Below are 21396 nucleotides of genomic sequence, written 5' to 3' on the forward strand. Positions count from 1 at the left end.
GTAGACGATCAGTTACTTTGTATAATCAAATATGAATGACCCATTAAACATCTGTGAAATAAATAAGTTTTTTTCTCATCTTAGCCTCTTCTTAAGATGCATCTTCCATAGCTGTGTGCAGAAAGGAAAGGCAAAATGCTTGTATGTTTGAGTTATGCTAGTTGAATCATGTTCAGGAGGCATTATCATGACTATATGGCTTAATGTGGAGTAATACCTAGAGACAGAAACAAAAATTATTGTATGCCGAATGTTGAAAACATGCAGCTTTTCTTCAGAAGAAAATCAAAGAGGTGTTAGGCTGATCTTCCAATTGAATATTAATTCACTTATTATTTCTACAGCCACTGCTGGGCCAGTTGCAAATTACAGAAATTTTCATTATGAATAATTATTTGTTTCTATTGTAGGTCCCCTATGATGACTTACGCTATCTGTTTGGTGAAATTATGTATGGAGGGCATATCACAGATGACTGGGATAGGCGGCTATGCAGAACATACTTGGAGGAGTTTATTAAGCCAGAGATGATGGAAGGAGAAGTATTATTGGCAGCAGGATTCCCGCTCCCTCCAAACTTGGACTACAATGGCTACCACCAGGTACACAGTTATTTTGCTTTGGTTTAGCACGGTTTCTTATTGTCACATGTACCAAGATATAGTGATAAGCTGGCCTTGCCTACTGTTTATACAAATCAAGATTACACAGTGCACTGAGGTAGAACAAGATAAAACAATAACAGCGCAAAATTATAAAAGCTACAGAGAAAGTGCATGTAAGCAATAAGTGCAGGATCAAAATGAGGTAGATTGTGAGAACAAGAGTCCATCTTATCAGAAAAGAGGTCCATACACTAATGCATTAATAATATGATTGATTTCCTTTAAGCTCTTAGTAATGGTGGTAATGCTACTGTGTGCAACTTCAAAAACTAAAGCCTGTTGGACAACTCTTAGCTTTGCGCCCTCAGTGACCATCACAGTAATAACTTGTCACAGTACAAAATTCAAAGCCTGAAAAAGCATGACTAAAGGCTACCTAATTTTAGCAGGGGTTGAATGACCTAAAATAGTGAGATTAATTGGTAACAAAAGCATTGAGGATATGCTGGTGTGAGAAGGATGAAATTTGACTAAGAGACATTGGACAATACAGCACAGAAACAGGCCCTTTGGCCCAACTATTCCATGCCAAACTATTTGCACTGCCTATTCCCATCAACCTGCATCCAGACCATAGTCCTCCATACCCCTACCATCCATGTACCTATCCAAACTTCTCTTAAATGTTGAAATCAGGCTCACATGCACCGCAGCTCATTCCACACTCTCAGTTCCCTCTGAGTGAAGAAGTTTCCCATCATATTTCCCTTAATTGTGTCACTTTTCACCCTTAACCCATGACCACTAGTTGCAGTCCCATCCAACCTCGGTGGAAAATGCCTGCTTGCATTACCCTACCTATACTCCTCATAATTCTTGTATGCCTCTATCCAATCTCCTCTCAATCTTCTACATTCCAAGGAATAAAGTCCTAACCTATCTGGTTAATCTGTCAGGGTAATCTGTCCATACAACTGATGTCTTCCAGACCCAGCAACATCCTTGTAAATTTTCTCTGTACTCTTTCAACCCCATTTACATCTTTCCAGTAGGTAGATAGACTTTCTGAAAGAAAACAGAGATTTGTCTGTCGAGCTACTGTCAGTGCCTAGGCAGTTTTATTATCTCTTACAAGACAGTGTATAAAATTGCCATGCTGCAAGTTCCACTGTACATTGTAATCTATGGCCAACATGGTAGTCATCTGATTTCATTTGACTGGAGTTCGAGTTTTCACTGCGACTGTCTCTTGAGCTACATCCTGATCAAGTCCCCAGATATGGGAGGACATTATTGCACCAGAAAGGATAGTCTCAAACTTCCAATCATTCTATGCTTCTTACCTATGACAGCACAGACTTTCCAATAGATTTTCCAGAGCACAAAGAGCAAATGTACACATCCAACTCCTTCAGGAGGCTGCCCTTTTGAGATTCTTTAAATACAAGGTACAGACATTCAGTATTTACAAGACAGTAAGTACACTCAGATTAAAATAAGGTTACTACAGTCTATTAGACAATCAATACCCTGGGAGGACCGCCGCTCCAGGAAGCCCCCCAGTGTGCCCATTGCGACCGCATGCTCCCCCTCCAAGGATAGTCGGGCACAAATGTATCCTTGGAAAAGGGGTAGGTAGTCGGCCTGGCAACACCCTCCATTTTCTGCCGCCTAGACCCATGAATGGCCACCTTGGCCAGGCCCAGGAGCAAGCCCGCCAGGAGATCCTCCTCATGACCCGCCCCATTCCGAACTGGGTGCCTGTATGTTAGAAGTGTGGGACTACAATGCAGCCAAAACCTAAACTGCAACCCCTTTAGAAACTCAGACAGGGGCTACAACCTCTCACATTCTGTGTAAGCATGGTACACTGACTCCTCCCGCCCACAGAATGGACAGGTGGATGGGGCGTCAGTGAACCTGCTCAAAAACCTGTTGTACAGTCCTGCCCGATGCAACACCTTCCACCCCAGGTTTTTACCATATCCTGGCCAGTGAGTTCATATTTGACCTTGTTCTCTGGCGCTACCCTGTCTGGAAGAACAAAATTTCTATCGTCTGTGATTTGAGGCAGATTTGATGGAAAAAGGAGAAATATGCGCTATAATTAGGTTTAGGTGTTTAGGCAATGGTCTCTTTTTTGGGTTTCAGACGTGTCCTCAGCACCACTAGCCCAGTACTGTCCAGTACCACCATCTTCAATGGTGTTAGAATACAAAGATGTAACTCCTGGTTAATTCTTGTACTTCTTATCCATCAGGAAGAATGCTATTTGGGTGATAGGTCCACCATAAATATTTGTAAATGTCAATAAACTTCTTCCAATGCTGCCTCCATGTTCTGAGCTTGAATTCAGCATGGACAAATATTCCCAACTGACTTGCTTACTTTATCTATCTGTCTATCTATTTATTACTTTTTTATTGATTGATTGATTCATTGATTGAGATACAGAGTGGAGTATGCCCTTCCAGCCCTTACAGCCACACTGCCGTGCAATCCCCCATTTTAATCCCTAGCCTACAAACTCCTTACAAGCAGCAGCAGGAATTGAACCCGGGTCATGTAGTGCCAACACTATGCTACCGTGTCACCCTGAGCACATGTCTGCAGGACATCCTGTGGGTATGGAGATGTCTCCTAATTTTTAGCTGCTGCACTATCTCGTGCTGTTCAGTGTCTGATAACAGAGACGGCTCTCTCTCATGTTATACAATTTCTCGGGTCAGATTCACTCTTTGAACAGCATGTGCTCCAACTACAGTGCATCTCTTCCTTAAAAGGTTCAGGCTGCAATGAAGCAGTGTAAGTTAACCTTCAGCCAGCTACTTATAAGATTAGCTGTCTGTTGATGCATCTCCCCAAAGGGCAGGGTGATTAGCAGTGGAAAGCCACTGAAATTATGTAAATGAGCAAGCAGCATACTGTTAGTGCAGGTTAATTGAACATCACATAGACATCCCCCGCCACCTCCCTTTGGATCTGAAGAAACTCAGACTCCTGTAATTCTTCTTATCTAATTCTTCTTTCCTGAATTTTAGCTCACAAGGCAAAGGAACAGCAGCACAAAAGATTGATAATGGGCCAATTAATGGACTATAGCAATAGTGTACATCAGCCTGCATCATTTGCACAGTTGGACATCATTTCAACAGCTTATATTCTCATAAATACAACGATACACAGTCCTTTTATCCTTGGTTATGGGTTCAGCTCCAGGACAAGATGATGCTTTCTGATTATATAGGGTTTTTGCAAAGAAGAATTCAATTTCTGCAGTCTCGTTGTTGATTTGTTCCTACAAATGAGAACGTAATGGGAATTTGTAAAAAGCTGCACAAGGTCCCTCATCAAAATTTATTTCATTTATTTAGCGATATAGTGCGAAACAGGCTGTTCCGGCCGAACGAGCCGTGCCGCCAAGCAACCCGCTTACTTGACCCTAGCCTAATCGCAACACAATAAAATGACCAATTAACCAACTAACTGTATATATTTGAACTGTTGGAGAAAACCAGGGCACCCGGAAGAAACCCACAATGTCACGGGGAGAATGTACAAAGTGTACAAACTCCTTACAGACAGCAGCGGAATTGAACTCTGAACTCCAAAGCTCCGAGCTGTGATATAATGAATATGTATATGCTAAGATGATGTGTGTGAAACACCATCTCAGGCTACGTCCACACTAGACCGGATAATTTTGAAAACGCCAGTTTCGCGTAAAAACGATAGGTGTCCACACCAGGTGTTTTTGAAAATATCTCCATCCTCATTAAAATGGGTACTTGGGCGAATCTCCTCCTACTGGACATGCGTAGGACACATCTACAGAATTCACCTGCTTGGACAAGTACGCCCGACTCCGACAGTTTGGACCAAGCAACAGGTGATGGCTGCGACACGTTTGGAGTCGAAAGACATGGTGCGCGTTTATCCAGTTGGTTGGGAAGTTGTTGGAGTTGATTGTAAAGGATGAGGTTACAGAGTACCTGGAGGCATATGACAAGATAGGCAGAACTCAGCATGGATTCCTTAAAGGAAAATCCTGCCTGACAAACCTATTACAATTTTTTGAGGAAATTACAAGTAGGCTAGACAAGGGAGGTGCAGTGGATGTTGTATATTTGGATTTTCAGAAGGCCTTCGACAAGGTGCCACACATGAGGCTACTTAACAAGATAAGAGCCCATGGAATTACGAGAAAGTTACATACGTGGATAGACCATTGGCTGATTGTCAGGAAACAGAGAGTGGGAATAAAGGGATCCTATTCTGGTTGGCTGCCGGTTACCAGTGGTGTTCCACAGGGGTCAGTGTTGGGGCCGCTTCTTTTTACATTGTACATCAACGATTTGGATTATGGAATAGATGGCTTTGTGGCTAAGTTTGCTGACGATACGAAGATAGGTGGAGGGGCCGGTAGTGCTGTGGAAACGGAAAGTCTGCAGAGAGACTTGGATAGATTGGAAGAATGAGCAAAGAAGTGGCAAATGAAATACATTGTTGGAAAGTATATGGTTATGCACTTTGGCAAAAGAAATAAACAGGCAAACTATTATTTAAATGGGGAAAGAATTCAAAGTTCTGAGATGCAACGGGACTTGGGAGTCCTCATACAGGATACCCTGAAGGTTAACCTCCAGGTTGAGTCGGTGGTGAAGAAGGCAAATGCAATGTTGGCATTCATTTCTAGAGGAATAGAGTATAGGAGCAGGGATGTGATGTTGAGGCTGTATAAGGCACTGGTGAGACCTCACTTGGAATACTGTGGGAAGTTTTGGTCTCCTTATTTAAGAAAGGATGTGCTGACGTTGGAGAGGGTACAGAGAAGATTCACTGGAATGATTCCAGGAATGAGAGGGTTAACATATGAAGAACATATGTCCCTTGCAAGGGGGAGCATAGAATCAGGAGACGTAGAGTCAGTATGGATAGAACTGAGAAATTCTAAGGGTAGAAAGACCCTAATGGGAGTTATATACAGGCCCCCAAACAGTAGTCTGGATGTAGGCTGTAAGTTGAATCAAGAGTTAAAATTGGCATGTTGCAAAGGTAATGCTACAGTTGTTATGGGGAACTTCAACATGCAGGTAGACTGGAGGAATCAGGTTGGTACTGGACCCCAAGAAAGGGAGTATGTGGAGTCCCTCCGAGATGGATTCTTAGAACAGCTTGTACTGGAGCCTACCAGAGAGAACGCAATTCTAGATTTAGTGTTGTGCAATGAACTGGATTTGATCAGGGACCTCGAGGTAAAGGAGCCATTAGGAGGTAGTGATCATAATATGATAAGTTTTAATCTACAATTTGAGAGGGAGAAGGGAAACTCAGAAGTGTCAGTATTACAGTTGAACAAAGGGAACTATGGTGCTATGAGGGAGGAGCTGGCCAAAGTTCAATGCAACAATACCCTAGCAGGGATGACAGTGGAACAGCAATGGGAAGTGTTTCTGGGAATAATGCGGAAGGTGCAGGATCAGTTCATTCCAAAGAGGAAGAAAGATCCTAAGGGGAGTAAGGGGAGGACGTGGCTGACAAGGAAAGTAATGGACAGTATAAAAACAAAAGAGAAGAAGTATAACATTAGCAAAGACGAGTGGGAAGCCGGAGGATTGGGAAACTTTTAAAGAGCAACAGAAGGTAACTAGAAAGGCAATATGCGGAGAAAAAATGAGGTGTGAAGGTAAACTAGCCAAGAATATAAAGGAGGATAGTAAAAGCTTCTTTAGGTATGTGAAAAGGAAAAAAATAGTTAAGACCAAAATTGGGCCCTTGAAGACAGAAGCAGGTGAATTTATTATGGGGAACAAGGAAATGGCAGACGAGTTGAACAGGTACTTTGGATCTGTCTTCACTAGGGAAGACACAAACAATCTCCCAGATGTAATAGTGGCCAAAGGACCTAGGGTAATGGATGAACTGAAGGAAATTTATATTAGGCAGGAAATGGTGTTGAATAGGCTGTTTGTTCTGAAGGCTGATAAGTCCCCGGGACCTGATGGTCTGCATCCCAAGGTACTTAAGGAGGTGGCTTTAGAAATCGTGGACGCATTGGTAATCATTTTCCAATGTTCTATAGATCCAGGATCAGTTCCTGTGGATTGGAGGGTGGCTAATGTTGTCCCTCTCTTCAAGAAGGGAGGAAGAGAGAAAACAGGGAATTATAGACCGGTTAGCCTGACGTCGGTGGTGGGAAAGATGCTGGAGTCAAATATAAAAGATGAAATTACGACACATCTGGATAGTAATAACAGGATTGGTCCGAGTCAGCATGGATTTACAAAGGAGAAATCGTGCTTGACCAATCTTCTGGAATTTTTTGAGGATGTAACTATGAAAATGGACAAGGGAGAGCCAGTGGATGTAGTGTACCTGGACTTTCAGAAAGCCTTTGATAAAATCCCACATAGGAGATTGGTGGGCAAAATTAGGGCACATGGTATTGGGGGCAGAGTACTGAAATGGATTGAAAATTAGCTGGCTGACAGAAAACAAAGAATAGCGATTAACGGGTCCCTTTCGGAATGGCAGGCGGTGACCAGTGGGGTACCGCAGGGTTCAGTGCTGGGACCACAGCTGTTTACAATATATATTAATGATTTAGATGAAGGAATTAAAAGTAACATTAGCAAATTTGCCGATGACACAAAGCTGGGTGGCAGTGTGAAATGTGAGGAGGATGTTATGAGAATGCAGGGTGACTTGGACAGGCTGGGTGAGTGGGCAGATGCATGGCAGATGCAGTTTAATGTGGATAAATGTGAGGTTATCCACTTTGGTGGTAAGAATGGGAAGGCAGATTATTATCTAAATGGAGTCAAATTAGGAAAAGAGGAAGCACAACGAGATCAAGGTCACTGAAAGCAAACATGCAAGTACAGCAGGCAGTGAAGAAAGCTAATGGCGTGCTGGCCTTCATAACAAGGGGAATTGAGTATAAGAACAAAGAGGTCCTTCTGCAGCTGTACAGGGCCCTGGTGAGACCACACCTGTGCAGTTTTGGTCTCCAAATTTGCGGAAGAACATTCTTGCTATTGAGGGAGTGCAGCGTAGGTTCACAAGGTTAATTCCGGTGATGGCGGGACTGTCATATGTCGAAAGATTGGAGCGACTGGGCTTGTATACTCTGGAATTTAGAAGGCTGAGAGGGGATCTTATTGAAGCATATAAGATTATTAAGGGATTGGACACATTGGAGGCATGAAGCACGTTCCCGCTGATGGGTGAGTCCAGAACCAGAGGCCACAGTTTAAGAATTAGGGGTAGGCCATTTAGAACGGAGTTGAGGAAAAACTTTTTCACCCAGAGAGTGGTGGATATATGGAATGCTCTGCCCCAGAAGGCTGTGGAGGCCAAGTCTCTGGATGCTTTCAAAAAAGAGATGGATAGAGCTCTTAAAGATAGCGGAATCAAAGCTTATGGGGATAAGGCAGGAACTGGATACTGATTGTGAATAATCAGCCATGATCGTAGTGAATGGCGGTGCTTGCTCGAAGAGCCGAATGGCCTACTCCTGCACCTATTGTCTATTGTCTATCAGAACATTTGTCCGCTCTAGGACTGTATTCCTTGGAGTTTAGAAAAATGATGGGAGACTTCACAGAAACATTTCGAATGTTGAAAGCCATGGACAGAGTGGATGTGGCAAAGTTGTTTCCCATGATGGGGGAGTCTAGTACGAGAGGGCATGACTTAAGGATTGAAGGGTGCCCATTCAGAACAGAAATGCGAAGAAATTTTTTTAGTCAGAGGGTGGTGAATCAATCGAATTTGTTGCCATGGGCAGCAGTGGAGGCCAAGTCATTGGGTGTATTTAAGGCAGAGATTGATAGGTATCTGAGTAGCCAGGGCATCAAAGGTTATGGTGAGAAAGCGGAGGAGTGAGACTAAATGGGAGAATGGATCAGCTCATGGTAAAATGGCGGAGCATACTCGATAGGCCGAATGGCCAACTTCTGCTCCTTTGTCTTATGGTCTTATGGTCTTATGGTCTAGAAAAAATTAAAAGGAAATTGCCAAAGGGCAGACAGCTGTTGGGTCTGGTGCAGGAGGGCTTAAAACTAAAAAAAAAACAAATACTGGAGCGTATGGAGGCAGCTGACAGGGAGTTCACGTACAGTATGACCTGGCTGACGACGAACCTTGAAAAACTGACTAACTCTGTTGAAGAGGGATTTGCAATGATGAGGAATATGATGGCTCCCCCCACCCCCAGTACTTTTAACCGCCACAATACCAGCCTCACAGCCACTACAATAGCTACACATACGGACACACAGACCCCTGGCTGGCCCCACCAACACCTTCCCCACTCCCACAGAGGGGTCACCCTGGAAACATTTCCGACAGAGAAAAAGTTAATGTGTCACATCTGGGACCCTCCTTTAGAGCTAATTATTGGTTCTTTTGAAGAGTCTGTGTCTGAGACTTTAACCCATTTTTCTGCATGGATGCTGCTCGACCTAATGAATAGCTCCTGGTTTTCTTTTAGGGTTCCAGCATCTGTAGCATTTTGATTTTATGTTTAAATGCTTTATTAATATTATTATGTTCCAAAGAGTATGTTGCATTTCTCTTTTCAAAAATGCTCTCTTTTCTCATCAGTACATCGACGACATGCTTCCACCTGAGTCCCCCTACCTATATGGTCTCCATCCCAATGCAGAGATTGGGTTCCTCACGTTAACATCGGAAAAGCTCTTCCGGACAGTGCTGGAAATGCAGCCCAGGGACAGCAGTGGTGGAGAGGGCGGAAGTATTACACGAGAAGAAAAGGTAAATTACTTGTTTGAAAAGCAAATTTGCTGTTTCCAAAGGCGTATGATGATTGTTGTTTCCATAGTTCAGATGCAAAAGCACAATTTGGTATTTTTTTCAACCCTGGTTTTATTAATGTAAAGGATAATACTGGAAGTTATGTTGTGTTATTTACTGATAAGCCAGTTTTCCAGTGCCTGAAGACAGAGATCAGGTCAATGTTATTAACTACTATTATGCTGATGAACAGAACCTCAGGAAGGAAACGTAAAGTAGGAGATTAGCTCAGTGATCAAATATTCTGCTCCACCAGTTCTCTTGGTGCCTCAGTCCCTCACCCACGCCCAAGATCATTCTACCTTTGCATTGTTTGTTCTTATACGTATTCAGTCTTCAATGAGCTTTATTTAATATTACCTTTGGGAAGACTGGCTGATGTCTTAGCACCAGAACTTTAATTCCTTCCTCTGTTAACTCCAGTTTATTGATTCAGATCACCTGTTGAGCCTCCACCTTCCATAGATTCCAGCTCCTGCAGAACTCTGCTGGCAGATCCTATATCACATTGATACCTCCTTGTCTACTTTGCTACCCAGTTTCCCAATACATTTAAAATTCTCATCTTTGTGCTCATATCCACCCTACTCTGGTATCAGAGTACCCTATCTTTCTTATTTCACTTCACCCTACTATCTTGTTACTTCCCCATTTCTTTGACTGATTTCTTGTGTAATCATCCAATCAATTTTACATATGCTAGAACGCCTTCAAATCAGTGAATTCTGGTTAATTGGGCCATCATATAATCGGGGCAGTTGCCAATGTCTGGAATGGTGAGTGGGATTGCCTTGAGAGAAAATGCTGGCCATGCTAGGTGTGTAAGAAGGACTTTATTTAAAATAAACAAACGTTGGAGATGTCTTGATAGAACAGATGTGCAGAAGATATCTCCTCTTGTGAGAGATTCTCAAACTAGGGATTACTGTTTGATAGATGTGACTACAGTATCACTGGCTCCTAGAATGCCAGGCAAATGTCATCTTCTGGCAAACTCCTTTAGATTCATTGCCACAATCAGTGTAATTGGTCAAGTACAATGCAGAACAGATATAGTATGTAGTTTCCTCTGCTATGCCCCAGTGGTGCTGTAATTAAGGGAGAACACTGAGAGTAAACAATGTAGTTCAATTATAGCAATGTAATTACAGTAAAGGATTGCCAATATAATTAGTGTGGCTGAGGAGAGGAGTAAGAGTGAGACCAATAATGAGTCTGTGACATAAAGCTTGAAAATTCTCCCAAACTAGATCATGTTGATAATCATTTCAAAAACTGAATAGCTCACTGTGTGACAAATCAGTAAGATAATGTAATTTGAGGTTCAGATAGAACATGCATGATAGTTAAGGCCTGAAGCTAATTAAAGATTCAAGATTGTTTAATGTCATGTTCCAATACACAAGTGTAAAGGAGGACAAAATATTTGTTACTCCAGATCTGATGCAGCACAAAAAAAACACAATAAGATAATAAAACACAATAATAAAACATACAAAATAAATACATTAGATAGCTTATATACATGGATTGATTCTATGTCCATGAAGTGACAAGGGTGTTTGTACATAAGATGACCCTGAGAGGAAATGTTAAAGTAGTGCCGGTGGGTGTGTGGATAGGTGGGTTAGTCAGTGGAGCTGTTGATCAGCCTTACTGCTTGGGGAAAATAATCGTTTTTGTGTTTGGTGGTCTTGAGGTCTTGGTGTGGATGCTATGTAGCCACATCCCTGATGGGAGTGGGACAACAGTCCATGAGCAGGCTGGGTGGGAGTCTTCCTGATGTTACTGGCCCTTTTTGAGCACGTTTCTGAATATATGTCCTTGGTGGCGGGTAGGCTGGTGTCGATGATATGTTGGGCAGTTTTGTCTGTCCACTATTGAGCTTTTTTATCTGCTGCAGTGCAGTTTCCATGTAGTGTTGCAGCTTGTTAGGATACCTTCTACTGCGCATCTAGAAGGATGTGAGTATAGATATGCATAATACAACTCTCTTCAAAAGGTAAAGACTTTGCTGAGCTTTCCTGGTTTTGTAGGATGTCTTCTGGGACCATGACAGGTTGTGCAAGTTGTGCACTCCCTGGAGATTGAAACTGCTCGCAATTTTCACTGCTGTGCCACTGATGTAAAGAGGGGTGTGAGTGGTGTGAGCTCTCCCATTGTTGCAACTTTCTGTGTGAAAATTGGCTGTCAATTTTCAGATAACAGCAGTGATTATCTTCTAAAGTGAACTCAGAAAGTTGCAACAATAGCCATGAGATTTGACCCAGGTACTCAGCTTCAGCAATGCTGAATTATTACAGTAAAACTTAATGTCATAAATCCTTTCAATAAATTAACATGGTAACATCCTCTAATGACAACAAGACAAAGTAGATGGTTACTGCCTAACTGAAAATTGACAGCCAATTTTCACACAGAAAGTTGCAACAATGGGAGAGCTCACACTACTTACACCCCTCTTTACATCAGTGGCTGTTATGTACCCCAAGGGTTCATATTTTCTGTGGACTGTCACTTCAAAGTGTCAGGAGAATGAGGCTGACTTTTGGACACTTTGAGGAGAGAGAGAGAGAGGGAGAGTTATTTGATGGACAATCAATGTTATGGTTTCTCTGCAGCTTGTTTTGAACATACAAGGACACTCAGACACACACAGTTAGAGTCAAGATGGATTTGGTCAATGGAAGACACCAGTGAGTCGGTCGCTGGTTTAAACCTTCAGTAGCCCAAAGGGGGTGAGTTGAGAAGAGAGTCCCCTTTGTGATAAGCTACTGTTGGTGATAATCCATACGTGGATTCTGTTGAAGTATCCTGTGGCCACCACTTTGAGATGTCCCGTAGCTGAATTCGGGTGTGGTACCACTTGTGTTGAAAGAATATTCATTGGAGATCACTGTTGGTGATATTTCATGTGGGGAGTAGAACAACTTCGGAGATAAAACCTACTACTATTATCTCTGCTGGTTCTTTACGGGGTACGTAACAAAATTGGGGGCTCGTCCGGGATATGAACAAATTGTTTGGAGCCATTTAAAAATTGTCTGGGGGCTTAATTGAGTTGATTGGGGAAAATCCTTTTTGAGTTGCCTGTGTGGAAAAACAGCAGAAATGGATGTTAGGAAATTTCTGGCCTCGCCAGACCCTGTGGCTTTGAAGAAAGCTAGAAAGGATGAGTTGCGGGAAATTCCTGTGGAACCGAAACTTACTGAGGTAAAGAAGGGTATGACAAAGGCAGAAGTTCGAAGGAAAATAGTTGAACACTATATCTCTGTGAAGCAATTTGATGAGGTGTTAACGGGGTTTCCTGCAGGTAAAGAGGAGATCCAGTTATAACTGGAACAAATGAAGTTAGATAGACTTAAAGTAGAGATGGAGGGTGAGGATAGGCAAAGACAGCATGAGGTGCAATTAAAATGGTTCGAGGCTGAAGAGGCAGATAAACAGAGAGAGTTAGAGAGAGAGAAATTTATGTACTTCATTCGTGGGTGTATCTGGGAAGGAGTAACTGAGGTTCTTAACAACGTGAAGGTGTTGGTGTTGATTGAAGAATTTAAGAAGTGTGTTCCAGGTGATGTAAAGGCATACCCAGATGAAAAGGGTGCCTCTACCTTGCGGGGGTCAGCTAGACTAGCAGACGAGGTTGTTTTAACCCACAAGGTTGAGCTTACTCCGGATGAGAGTTTCCCAGAGAGTAGCTGGGAGGATCGAGGTAACCTGGAATTTGAAACTGGGACTAGTGATGAAGGCCTAGAAGAGGCAGCTGTCCCGATTGCCTGTGTTGAGGTTGTTGAAGCACCTGTGAATTCACAGGGTACTGAACCTTGTGTTGAAACTCAGTTAAAGTCTAAGGTGTCTGACTTGGTTGAAAAGGAATGCAGTCCTGTTGTGTCAGATGGACTTGGTTCGGTGAATAAGGGGTTAACCTTGGTACCAGTGGAAATTGAGGATTCTCAGTCACTTGTGTTAGTTGGTAATGAGATGAAAATTGATATGGTAAACGTTATTGAAGATATTGAGAAGGGTGCTGTTTCTGGACTTTTGAATAGGGTGATATAGAAGTTTGGATCAGTTTCACGACCTTTGACCCAGCTTTCAGGACAATCGCCCGTTGAAGTATGTGCCAGTTTGTTATAATTTTTTTTCTGATATTTGAATGAAAACACCCTCAAGGTTGTAGAGTTGTTCTTCATGATTATGATGTGCAGCCAGTTCATGTTGATTTGTTTAACTATATTTTGTAATTTAAAGATAAACAACTTGGTGATGTTGTTCAAGTTTGTGATTTGGAGAGATAAAACTCGAAGTGTTGTTTTGAGTTGGAGAGGCCATCTGCAGGTGTTATTATGGAAACATATAGAACTAAAGATCTTGGAGGAAAAATTAATGACTTGTTTGGAACAAAGAACTTGTTTGGAAGTTCAGTGAATGGGCTTATTTTAGAAAACATGATTGATGAGTTGGCACCTGTGCAGGGTAAAGCTCGGGGAGTCTGTGAAGGATCTGTTCAAGCTGGTCACGTGATGGCTAAGTGTTCTGTGTTCAAAGTGAAAAAGAGGGGTGATCAAAAGCTATTTTTAATACAACAGGATCTGGTTTTGCAGGAGTTTGATTTTCTAACAAAGCATGTGAAAGATAAAGACAATATCATGGTAAATTGATTGTCTGGGTGTTAAGTTTAAAAGTGAAATAGAAACTAGTATTTGTTTACGCTTCTGTAACGTGCTACATGATAATCACATAGGTATTATAAGTGAAGGGGTCTGGGGAGAAGGCAGGAAAAGGGTACGGGGTGGTGCTGGCTCGAAGGGCTGAATGGTCTACTCCTGCACCTATTGTCTATTGTATTGCTTTATATTCTGTAATGTACAGTTAAAAAATTTTGATCTTTGATCAAAATTTTGCTTTCTTGGGGGAAGGTGTTAATGTACCCCTAGGGTTCATATTTTCTGCGGTCTGTCACTTTAAAATGTCGGGAGAATGAGACTGACTTTTGGACACTATCTGAGCTGCTCCAGAGAGAGAGAGAAGTGGAGTTATTTGATGGATAATCGATGTTATGGTTTCTCTGCAGCTTGTTTTGTATAAACAAGGACACACAGACACACACAGTTAGAGTCAAGATAGATTCGGTCAATGGAAGGCACCAGTGAGTCTCCCAAAAGTGGTGAGTTGAGATCGATCCTGGGTATTGATAAATGACTCTCACAAGTTTTCTGCAAGTAGAACAAGTTTGTAGGAAGAGAAAAGAGGAGAGATAGGTTTGAAACAGAAGAAACCTAGTGACAAAGAGATCACTGTTTGGACTCTCTCCAAGTAGCCCGTGAGGGTGAGTTTGTTTCCGTTCGATTACGGCAGTGTGATTGTCACTTAGTTAGTCCACAGGAGTGGGTTCTCCGGTGAGGGGAAAACCTTTATGAATACCACATGTGTATTTACACTTTGTCTGGGTGTGGTAGTTCACTGAAGAAAGGCACCCCTGTGGCAAATCACTGTTGGAGTTATTTCGTATGTCGTGGAACTGGATAAGTGGCTATCACGTTGTGTGTTTGGGGTAACCTTGTGGAATCTACTGGTGTGTCGACCCTCCCCTGGGTGGTGGCTCCCTTGAAGAGGGTCCCCTTTGTGATGAGCTACTGTTGGTGATAATCCATATGTGGATTCTGTTTGAGTATTATGTGGCCACCACTTTGAGATGTCCCGTAGCTGAATTTGGGTGTGGTACCACTTGTGTTGAAAGGATATTCATTGAAGATTACTGTCGATGATACTTCGTGTGTTGAGTGGAACAACTTCGGAGATAAAACCTGCTACTATTATTTTGTATTGCTGTCGTGGAATCTATGGAATAGCGACGTAACTGCCTTCTCACAACATTCGCCTTTGGATTACAAACATCTTGCATTAATTAACCTGTGCATCTGAACTGAACATTTCTTACCTACCATCATATGACCATATCAATTACCACATAAGTTTGAAGAAGTCTGGGTTTTGTATTTACATGTATATATACACATAAATTCTGCTAACCTGTTTGATTTATTGATTTATCTGGTTTTATATTACTATATTGTGTAGTTACTAATAAAATAGAATTAGTTAACAGCAAAACCAGACTCTAGGTGTGTTCCATTTCTGCCGGTTCTTTAACCCGTTACGGGGTATGTAACAGTGGCACAGCAGTAAAAACTTCAAGCAATTTCAAACTCTAGGGAGTACACATCTTGCACAACCTGTCATGGTCCCAGAAGGCATCCTACACAATCAGGAAAGCTCAGCAAAGTCTTTACTTTTTGAAGAGAGTTGTACTATGCACATCTATACTCACATCCTTCTAGATGCGCAATAAAGAGACTGGATTCCAACTTAGGTCCTAATGCTTGACTCCTACCCACTGGTTTATTAATTGACTGGAGAAAATCTGTGTGTGTGTGTGTGTGTGTGTGTGTGTGTGTGTGTTTGTTTGACCATGATCCATATCAATGATCCACATGGAAAATAGGAGAAAGGTTAGATGTGGCACAGAGGTGTGGTGGTAAGCGTAACAGTAATACAATGCTAGAGACCCGGGTTCAATTCTGCCGCTGCCTGTAAGGAGCCTGTATATTCTCCCCATGACCCTGTGGATTTCCTATCAGTGATCTAGTTTCCACATTCCAAAGACACACGGGTTAGTCAAATGGTTATGATGGGCAATATGGGTTCTTGAGCCAGAAGGACCTGCTACAGTGCTGTATCTCTAAATAAATGAATGCGACTTTGTCCTGTGACACCACTGCATGAGGGCCTGGTTCACACAACAACCAAAGCAACACATCTTCTCCCATGAGGAATTCCACTTCAAATCTCTTACTAGCTCTTCTTTCAGTTAGTCCTTCGAAGGGTCTCAGCCCGAAACATCGACTGTACCTCTTCCTAGAGATGCTGCCTGGCCTGCTGCATTCACCAGCAACTTTGATGTGTGTTACATCTTCTCCCACAATCAGTCTCACCAATGAACTAGTGAACCAGACTGACGGTATTCTTGTTTTTACTTATTGAGATTCAGCATGAAATAGGCCCTTCTGGCCCTTCGAGCTGCACCGCCCAGCAATCTCGCCCCCCCCCCCCCCACCCCCGATTTAATCCTAACCCAGTCATGGGACAACTTACAATGCCCAATTAACCCACCAACTGGTATGGCTTTGGATCAGGGGAGGAAACGCATGCGGTTACAGTAAGAATATACAAATTCTTTACAGGCAGTCGATGTCTAATAGGATCTTGCAATTGCAATTAATGTCTCCAAGCCAATCATTTGTCATTTGTACCACTTGCTGGACCATGCACCACCTCTGCACGACAATAGTGCACATCAAGTCCAGCTCCATCACTGATGAGGTAGACCTACAGTACTTCATATTTTTTAATATCCAGCAGTGCCTGGTAATCATGAAAAAGGCATAAAAGGCGGACAATTACAGCTTTGGTTGGATCTGGAAAGGCCACTGCAACGGTATGCACCGCCATCTTACCATTCAGATAATAATCTGTCATTTTGCTTTAAGAGCCAGAGTGAATAACCTCACATTTATCCATGCTCAGCAGCTTCAAACATGATTTTGTCCACTCACCCAACTTGTCTAAATACCAGACCCTCTTTGCATCCTCCTCACTGCACACCCTACCCCCTTGTTATTTTTTTGTCATCTACAAGCTTGGAAATGTTAGCTTAATTCTTTCATTCAAGTCATTAAGTATCTGGGACCCAAACACTAGCCCTTACTACTCATTGCTGCTAAAACCCACACTCAATGATTCTGAATCAGCTTCTTCCCTTCTGCCGATAAATTTCTGAATGGTCAATGAATCCTGATTTATTATTGCATTGTTTGTACTATTTATGTACTTTTTTGTCATTTGTAGCAATGTTATGTCTTTGTACTGTAATGCTGCCAGAAAACAACAAAATCCAGAAAAATGCATGCATTCTGGTACTGTCAAGAGTAAGTTTGGACAGAAGGCAAGGTCCTGGACAGTCTAGCCCACTGACTCATACATCACAGCTGCTTTGAAAATACGCAATTATCCTCTGTCAAGGGTCAGCATTAGAGGACGAGGAGATAGTGATTCACTGTTGAAGCAGTAAATCCCAGTAGCGTCAGCAAAGCCAAACTCCTACCAGTAATTCAGTCAACCAAGGCTTAATCTTGTGGAGTTTTTCACAGTTCTCACGTCCAACCTCTGCCATTGCAGGTAAAGGCTACTTTGGATGAGATCATGGAAAAGTTACCAGATGAGTTTAATGTCCCAGAACTGATGAGTAAAGCAGAAGAGCGGACACCTTACATCCTGGTGGCTTTTCAGGAGTGCGAGCGAATGAACATTCTTACTTCAGAGATGAAACGCTCACTGAAGGAGCTGGACTTGGGACAGAAGGTAAGTCTTGAAACAATCCAACATTTAATGAGGAGAGGAGAAGGAGTAACAAAATGAAAATTAACGATTTCTTCAGTCGTAGTAAAGCTTGTATTACTAAGTACCATGTCCCTTCTTCCACATTAATTTGAGCATGGACACAGAGTCTTAGTTAGGCTTTCTTTTTTGAAGTTGTCATTTCTGAATGTCTAGCACTTACATCATCCAGTAATATCTGAATACCTGGAATCTACTTCAGATGTATGAGTATTAAGCTGAACCTCATTCTTGATAGGCTGATGATGCCTCTATTATGGGGTGGGGGGTGTTTGCATGGTTGCATTCCCTGGGAAATAGTCGTGTAATGTTGAATCAAGTTTGCCGGTCTAGCAAGTGAGACAGAGATCACTCCCTACGAATAGATATATTAATCATTTATTTACAAACAGTAAAAATTCAACCAGTCAGGCATGTTCCCCAAGTAGCAGAAACTACGAAGCTGAATATTCAACAAACATACTTAGTTAAAACAGTGTGCAGAGCATACCTTCTCAATGGTCATATGCGTCGCGTGCCTTAAACAAAGGAAGAGAGAGGAACATTCCACACATGCTGTATACACACCCAGGATATTTGAAACTGGACACCAGGCATCTAATCAATGGGAAAAGCAGCTGCAGTTTCTAAACTAACCAATCACGGTGGAAACAACTTTTTACAATCAGAATAAGGCAGCTGCCACCCCCCCCCACCCTGTCACAGGATAAGTATATCCTGATTTTCTGTAATATGAAGCTATATCATCTATGTATGTGTCAAGGAGTCGAGCTTAAAAGGAATTGTGTTTATTTCTATTTTTTCCTGCGCATAATTCCCATGAGATTTTATATTTCAATTTTTTGGGTAGTGACTTGTCAGTTCTGTAAGGGTAAATTTCCATTTCCCCAAATGATGAGAATGCAGGAATTGCCTGTATTTTTACCAGAAAGAAAATTTGCCTGACACACAATTGGTCAACAAAATTTACTAATATGTGAACACAATCCACCAAATCAAATCAAGCCTGCACTTAGCCAGTTTTGATGCAGTGACACAAATTCTGAGTGGCAAAAAATGTCTCCCAAGATACAGTGAATAAACCCCAACCCTCAGAACTTTGCTATCTCGCCAAACACCATCTCCAACTTTGCCAGCTGTCAAGCTGTAAAAGATGGTAAATGTTTCTGACATTCAAAGACAGATAAGCACTATTAAAGGTGGAGTTAATAAGTAAAAAGAAAAGCTAGAAATAGCCTGCAAAGGATAAATAATTAAAAACAGTAAACAAAACCAAAATAAATTTTAAAAAGGAAATTTCACTTCTACTTTGTTTTTCTAACCCTAGTATTGCAATCTCTATTGACATCAATGGAGTGGCAGATTCTGCAGCAGTTTTGAGATTTAAGAAGTGGTTGTCCGCAGCTTTAACGCTGAGGAGTCTTAGCAAGCTGAATCTCCACTAATATAGTCTATATGGAATCCAGCAGTAGGGCATGCTCACAGATTATTTTCGGTACATTGCGGGCTTCGGCATTTGGTAACACATGCTCATAAGTCTCAGATTTGCTGCTGCTTAAATGTTAAAGGCTGATGATTGAGTTAGGAGCTATCATAGAAACATAGAAACATAGAAAATAGGTGCAGGAGTACGCCATTCGGCCCTTCAAGCCTGCACCGCCATTCAGTATGATCATGGCTGATCATCCAACTCAGAACCCTGTTCCTGCCTTCTCTCCATACCCCCTGATCCCTTTAGCCACAAGGGCCATATCTAACTCCCTATTTAATATAGCCAATGAACTGACTTCAACTGTTTCCTGTGGCAGAGAATTCCACAGATTCTCCACTCTCTGTGTGAAGAAGTTTTTCCTAATCTCGGTCCTAAAAGGCTTCCCCTTTATCCTCTGTGACCCCTCGTTCTGGACTTACCCAACATCGGGAACAATCTTCCTGCATTTAGCCTGTCCAATCCCTTTAGGATTTTATGCGTTTCAATAAGATCCCCTCTCAATCTTCTAAATTCCAACGAGTATAAGCCTAGCCGATCCAGTCTTTCATCATATGAAAGTCCTGCCATCCCAGGAATCAATCTGGTGAACCTTCTTTGTACTCCCTCTATGGCAAGAATGCCTTTCCTCAGATTAGGGGACCAAAACTGCACACAATACTCCAGGTGTGGTCTCACTAAGGCCTTGTACAACTGCAGTAGTAACTCCCTGCTCCTGTACTCGAATCCTCTTGCTATGAATGCCAGCATACCATTCGCCTTATTCACCGCCTGCTGTACCTTCATGCGCACTTTCAATGACTGGTGTATAATGACACCCAGGTCTTGTTGCACCTCCCCTTTTCCTAATCGGCCACCATTCAGATAATAATCATTTACCAACAATATTGAGGTCTATTAATCATTTAGCTGCTTTTGGACTCTAACTGGCACATGAACATTGTTTTGTTCTGTCCAGCTAGAGTGCTTAAGTGTCCTCTTTATGAGGCAACTCCACACGTGACCCTCTACTGAGAGAGACAGAATGAACTGTCAGTATTTGGAGATTTTATAGATTGAATTGTAGAACAGCAAAGAGGTTTTTAATTAGCAGCTGATCAAGTCTTCTGTGGTAGGCTAGCACTCAAAGGGAAATGTATCTGCCTGTAGCTTGAATCCAGTGCATTCCACTCCATGACACAAGAGCATTAGATTATGGAGAACGAATTCGACGATTTACTCTTGCAGAACCAGTCATCAATATTGTGGCTGATGATTACTAAAGATCCATTTTCCTCCACTATCCACATAATCCCTGATTCCCTTAATCAATCTGTTTTAAAAGAACTGAGTAAATGAACTTATGTAAGGTTTGAGATCTCCAAAAACCTTGCTTTGATTGAAAAAATAATCTCGTTTTGTCCAAACTAAATGACATGCACCTTGTTCTTAGAGTATGATCTACTGTATCAGATTCTTCAGCAAGAAAATATTCTCTGCATTGTCATTATGAAGCATTGTAAGAATCTTCAGAGTTTCCATGAGGTTGGATCTCATTCTTCTAAATTCTGGAAACTGTGGGCTTAATTGATTTAACCCCTCATATGGCAAACCTGCCATACTAAAAACTGGTTTGGTGGCTCTTCTTTGCACTCTCTATGGAAAGTATACTCTTGTTTACATCATAACAAACTTGTATACAACGTCCAGATGTGGCCTCATAAAGGCCCCATGTAATGCAGTGATGCAGTGAAGCAGAAGTAAAATAATAGGTATACTAATGGATTACTGAAGTACCATTTCATGTCTCCAGACTATTTTACTTTGAACAAGTATTACTTCCTTTTAAATGACAGCATCCCAGCAGAAGTAACTTCTCAAACTTCAGTTTCATTGGATCCACATGTTTCATGTTGAAACTGAAGCTCAAAACACACATCATGATGTTAGTAGTTACATACCATGTGTTTTTTTTCCTACAGAGCCATGAGATTTTGTACATCATACAAAGATTATTACTTTTTCTTTCCCTTCAATACCACAAGGAGA

The 21396-nt window shown here is 41.9% G+C and overlaps 1 protein-coding gene across 1 annotated transcript in view; it reads left to right on the forward strand.

Annotated features, from left to right (window-relative positions):
• Nucleotides 1-21396, forward strand: part of dnah9 (dynein, axonemal, heavy chain 9) — a 586329-nt gene that overhangs the window by 525614 nt on the left and 39319 nt on the right. Inside the window, exons 65-67 of the mRNA XM_072242702.1 lie at nucleotides 411-602; nucleotides 9213-9383; nucleotides 17661-17843. Of these exons, the coding sequence (XP_072098803.1) occupies nucleotides 411-602; nucleotides 9213-9383; nucleotides 17661-17843 (546 nt within the window). The remainder of the gene's footprint in view (nucleotides 1-410; nucleotides 603-9212; nucleotides 9384-17660; nucleotides 17844-21396) is intronic.

This window comes from Mobula birostris, chromosome 24 (assembly GCF_030028105.1).
Source record: "Mobula birostris isolate sMobBir1 chromosome 24, sMobBir1.hap1, whole genome shotgun sequence".
NCBI classification, from domain to species: Eukaryota; Metazoa; Chordata; class Chondrichthyes; order Myliobatiformes; family Myliobatidae; genus Mobula; species Mobula birostris.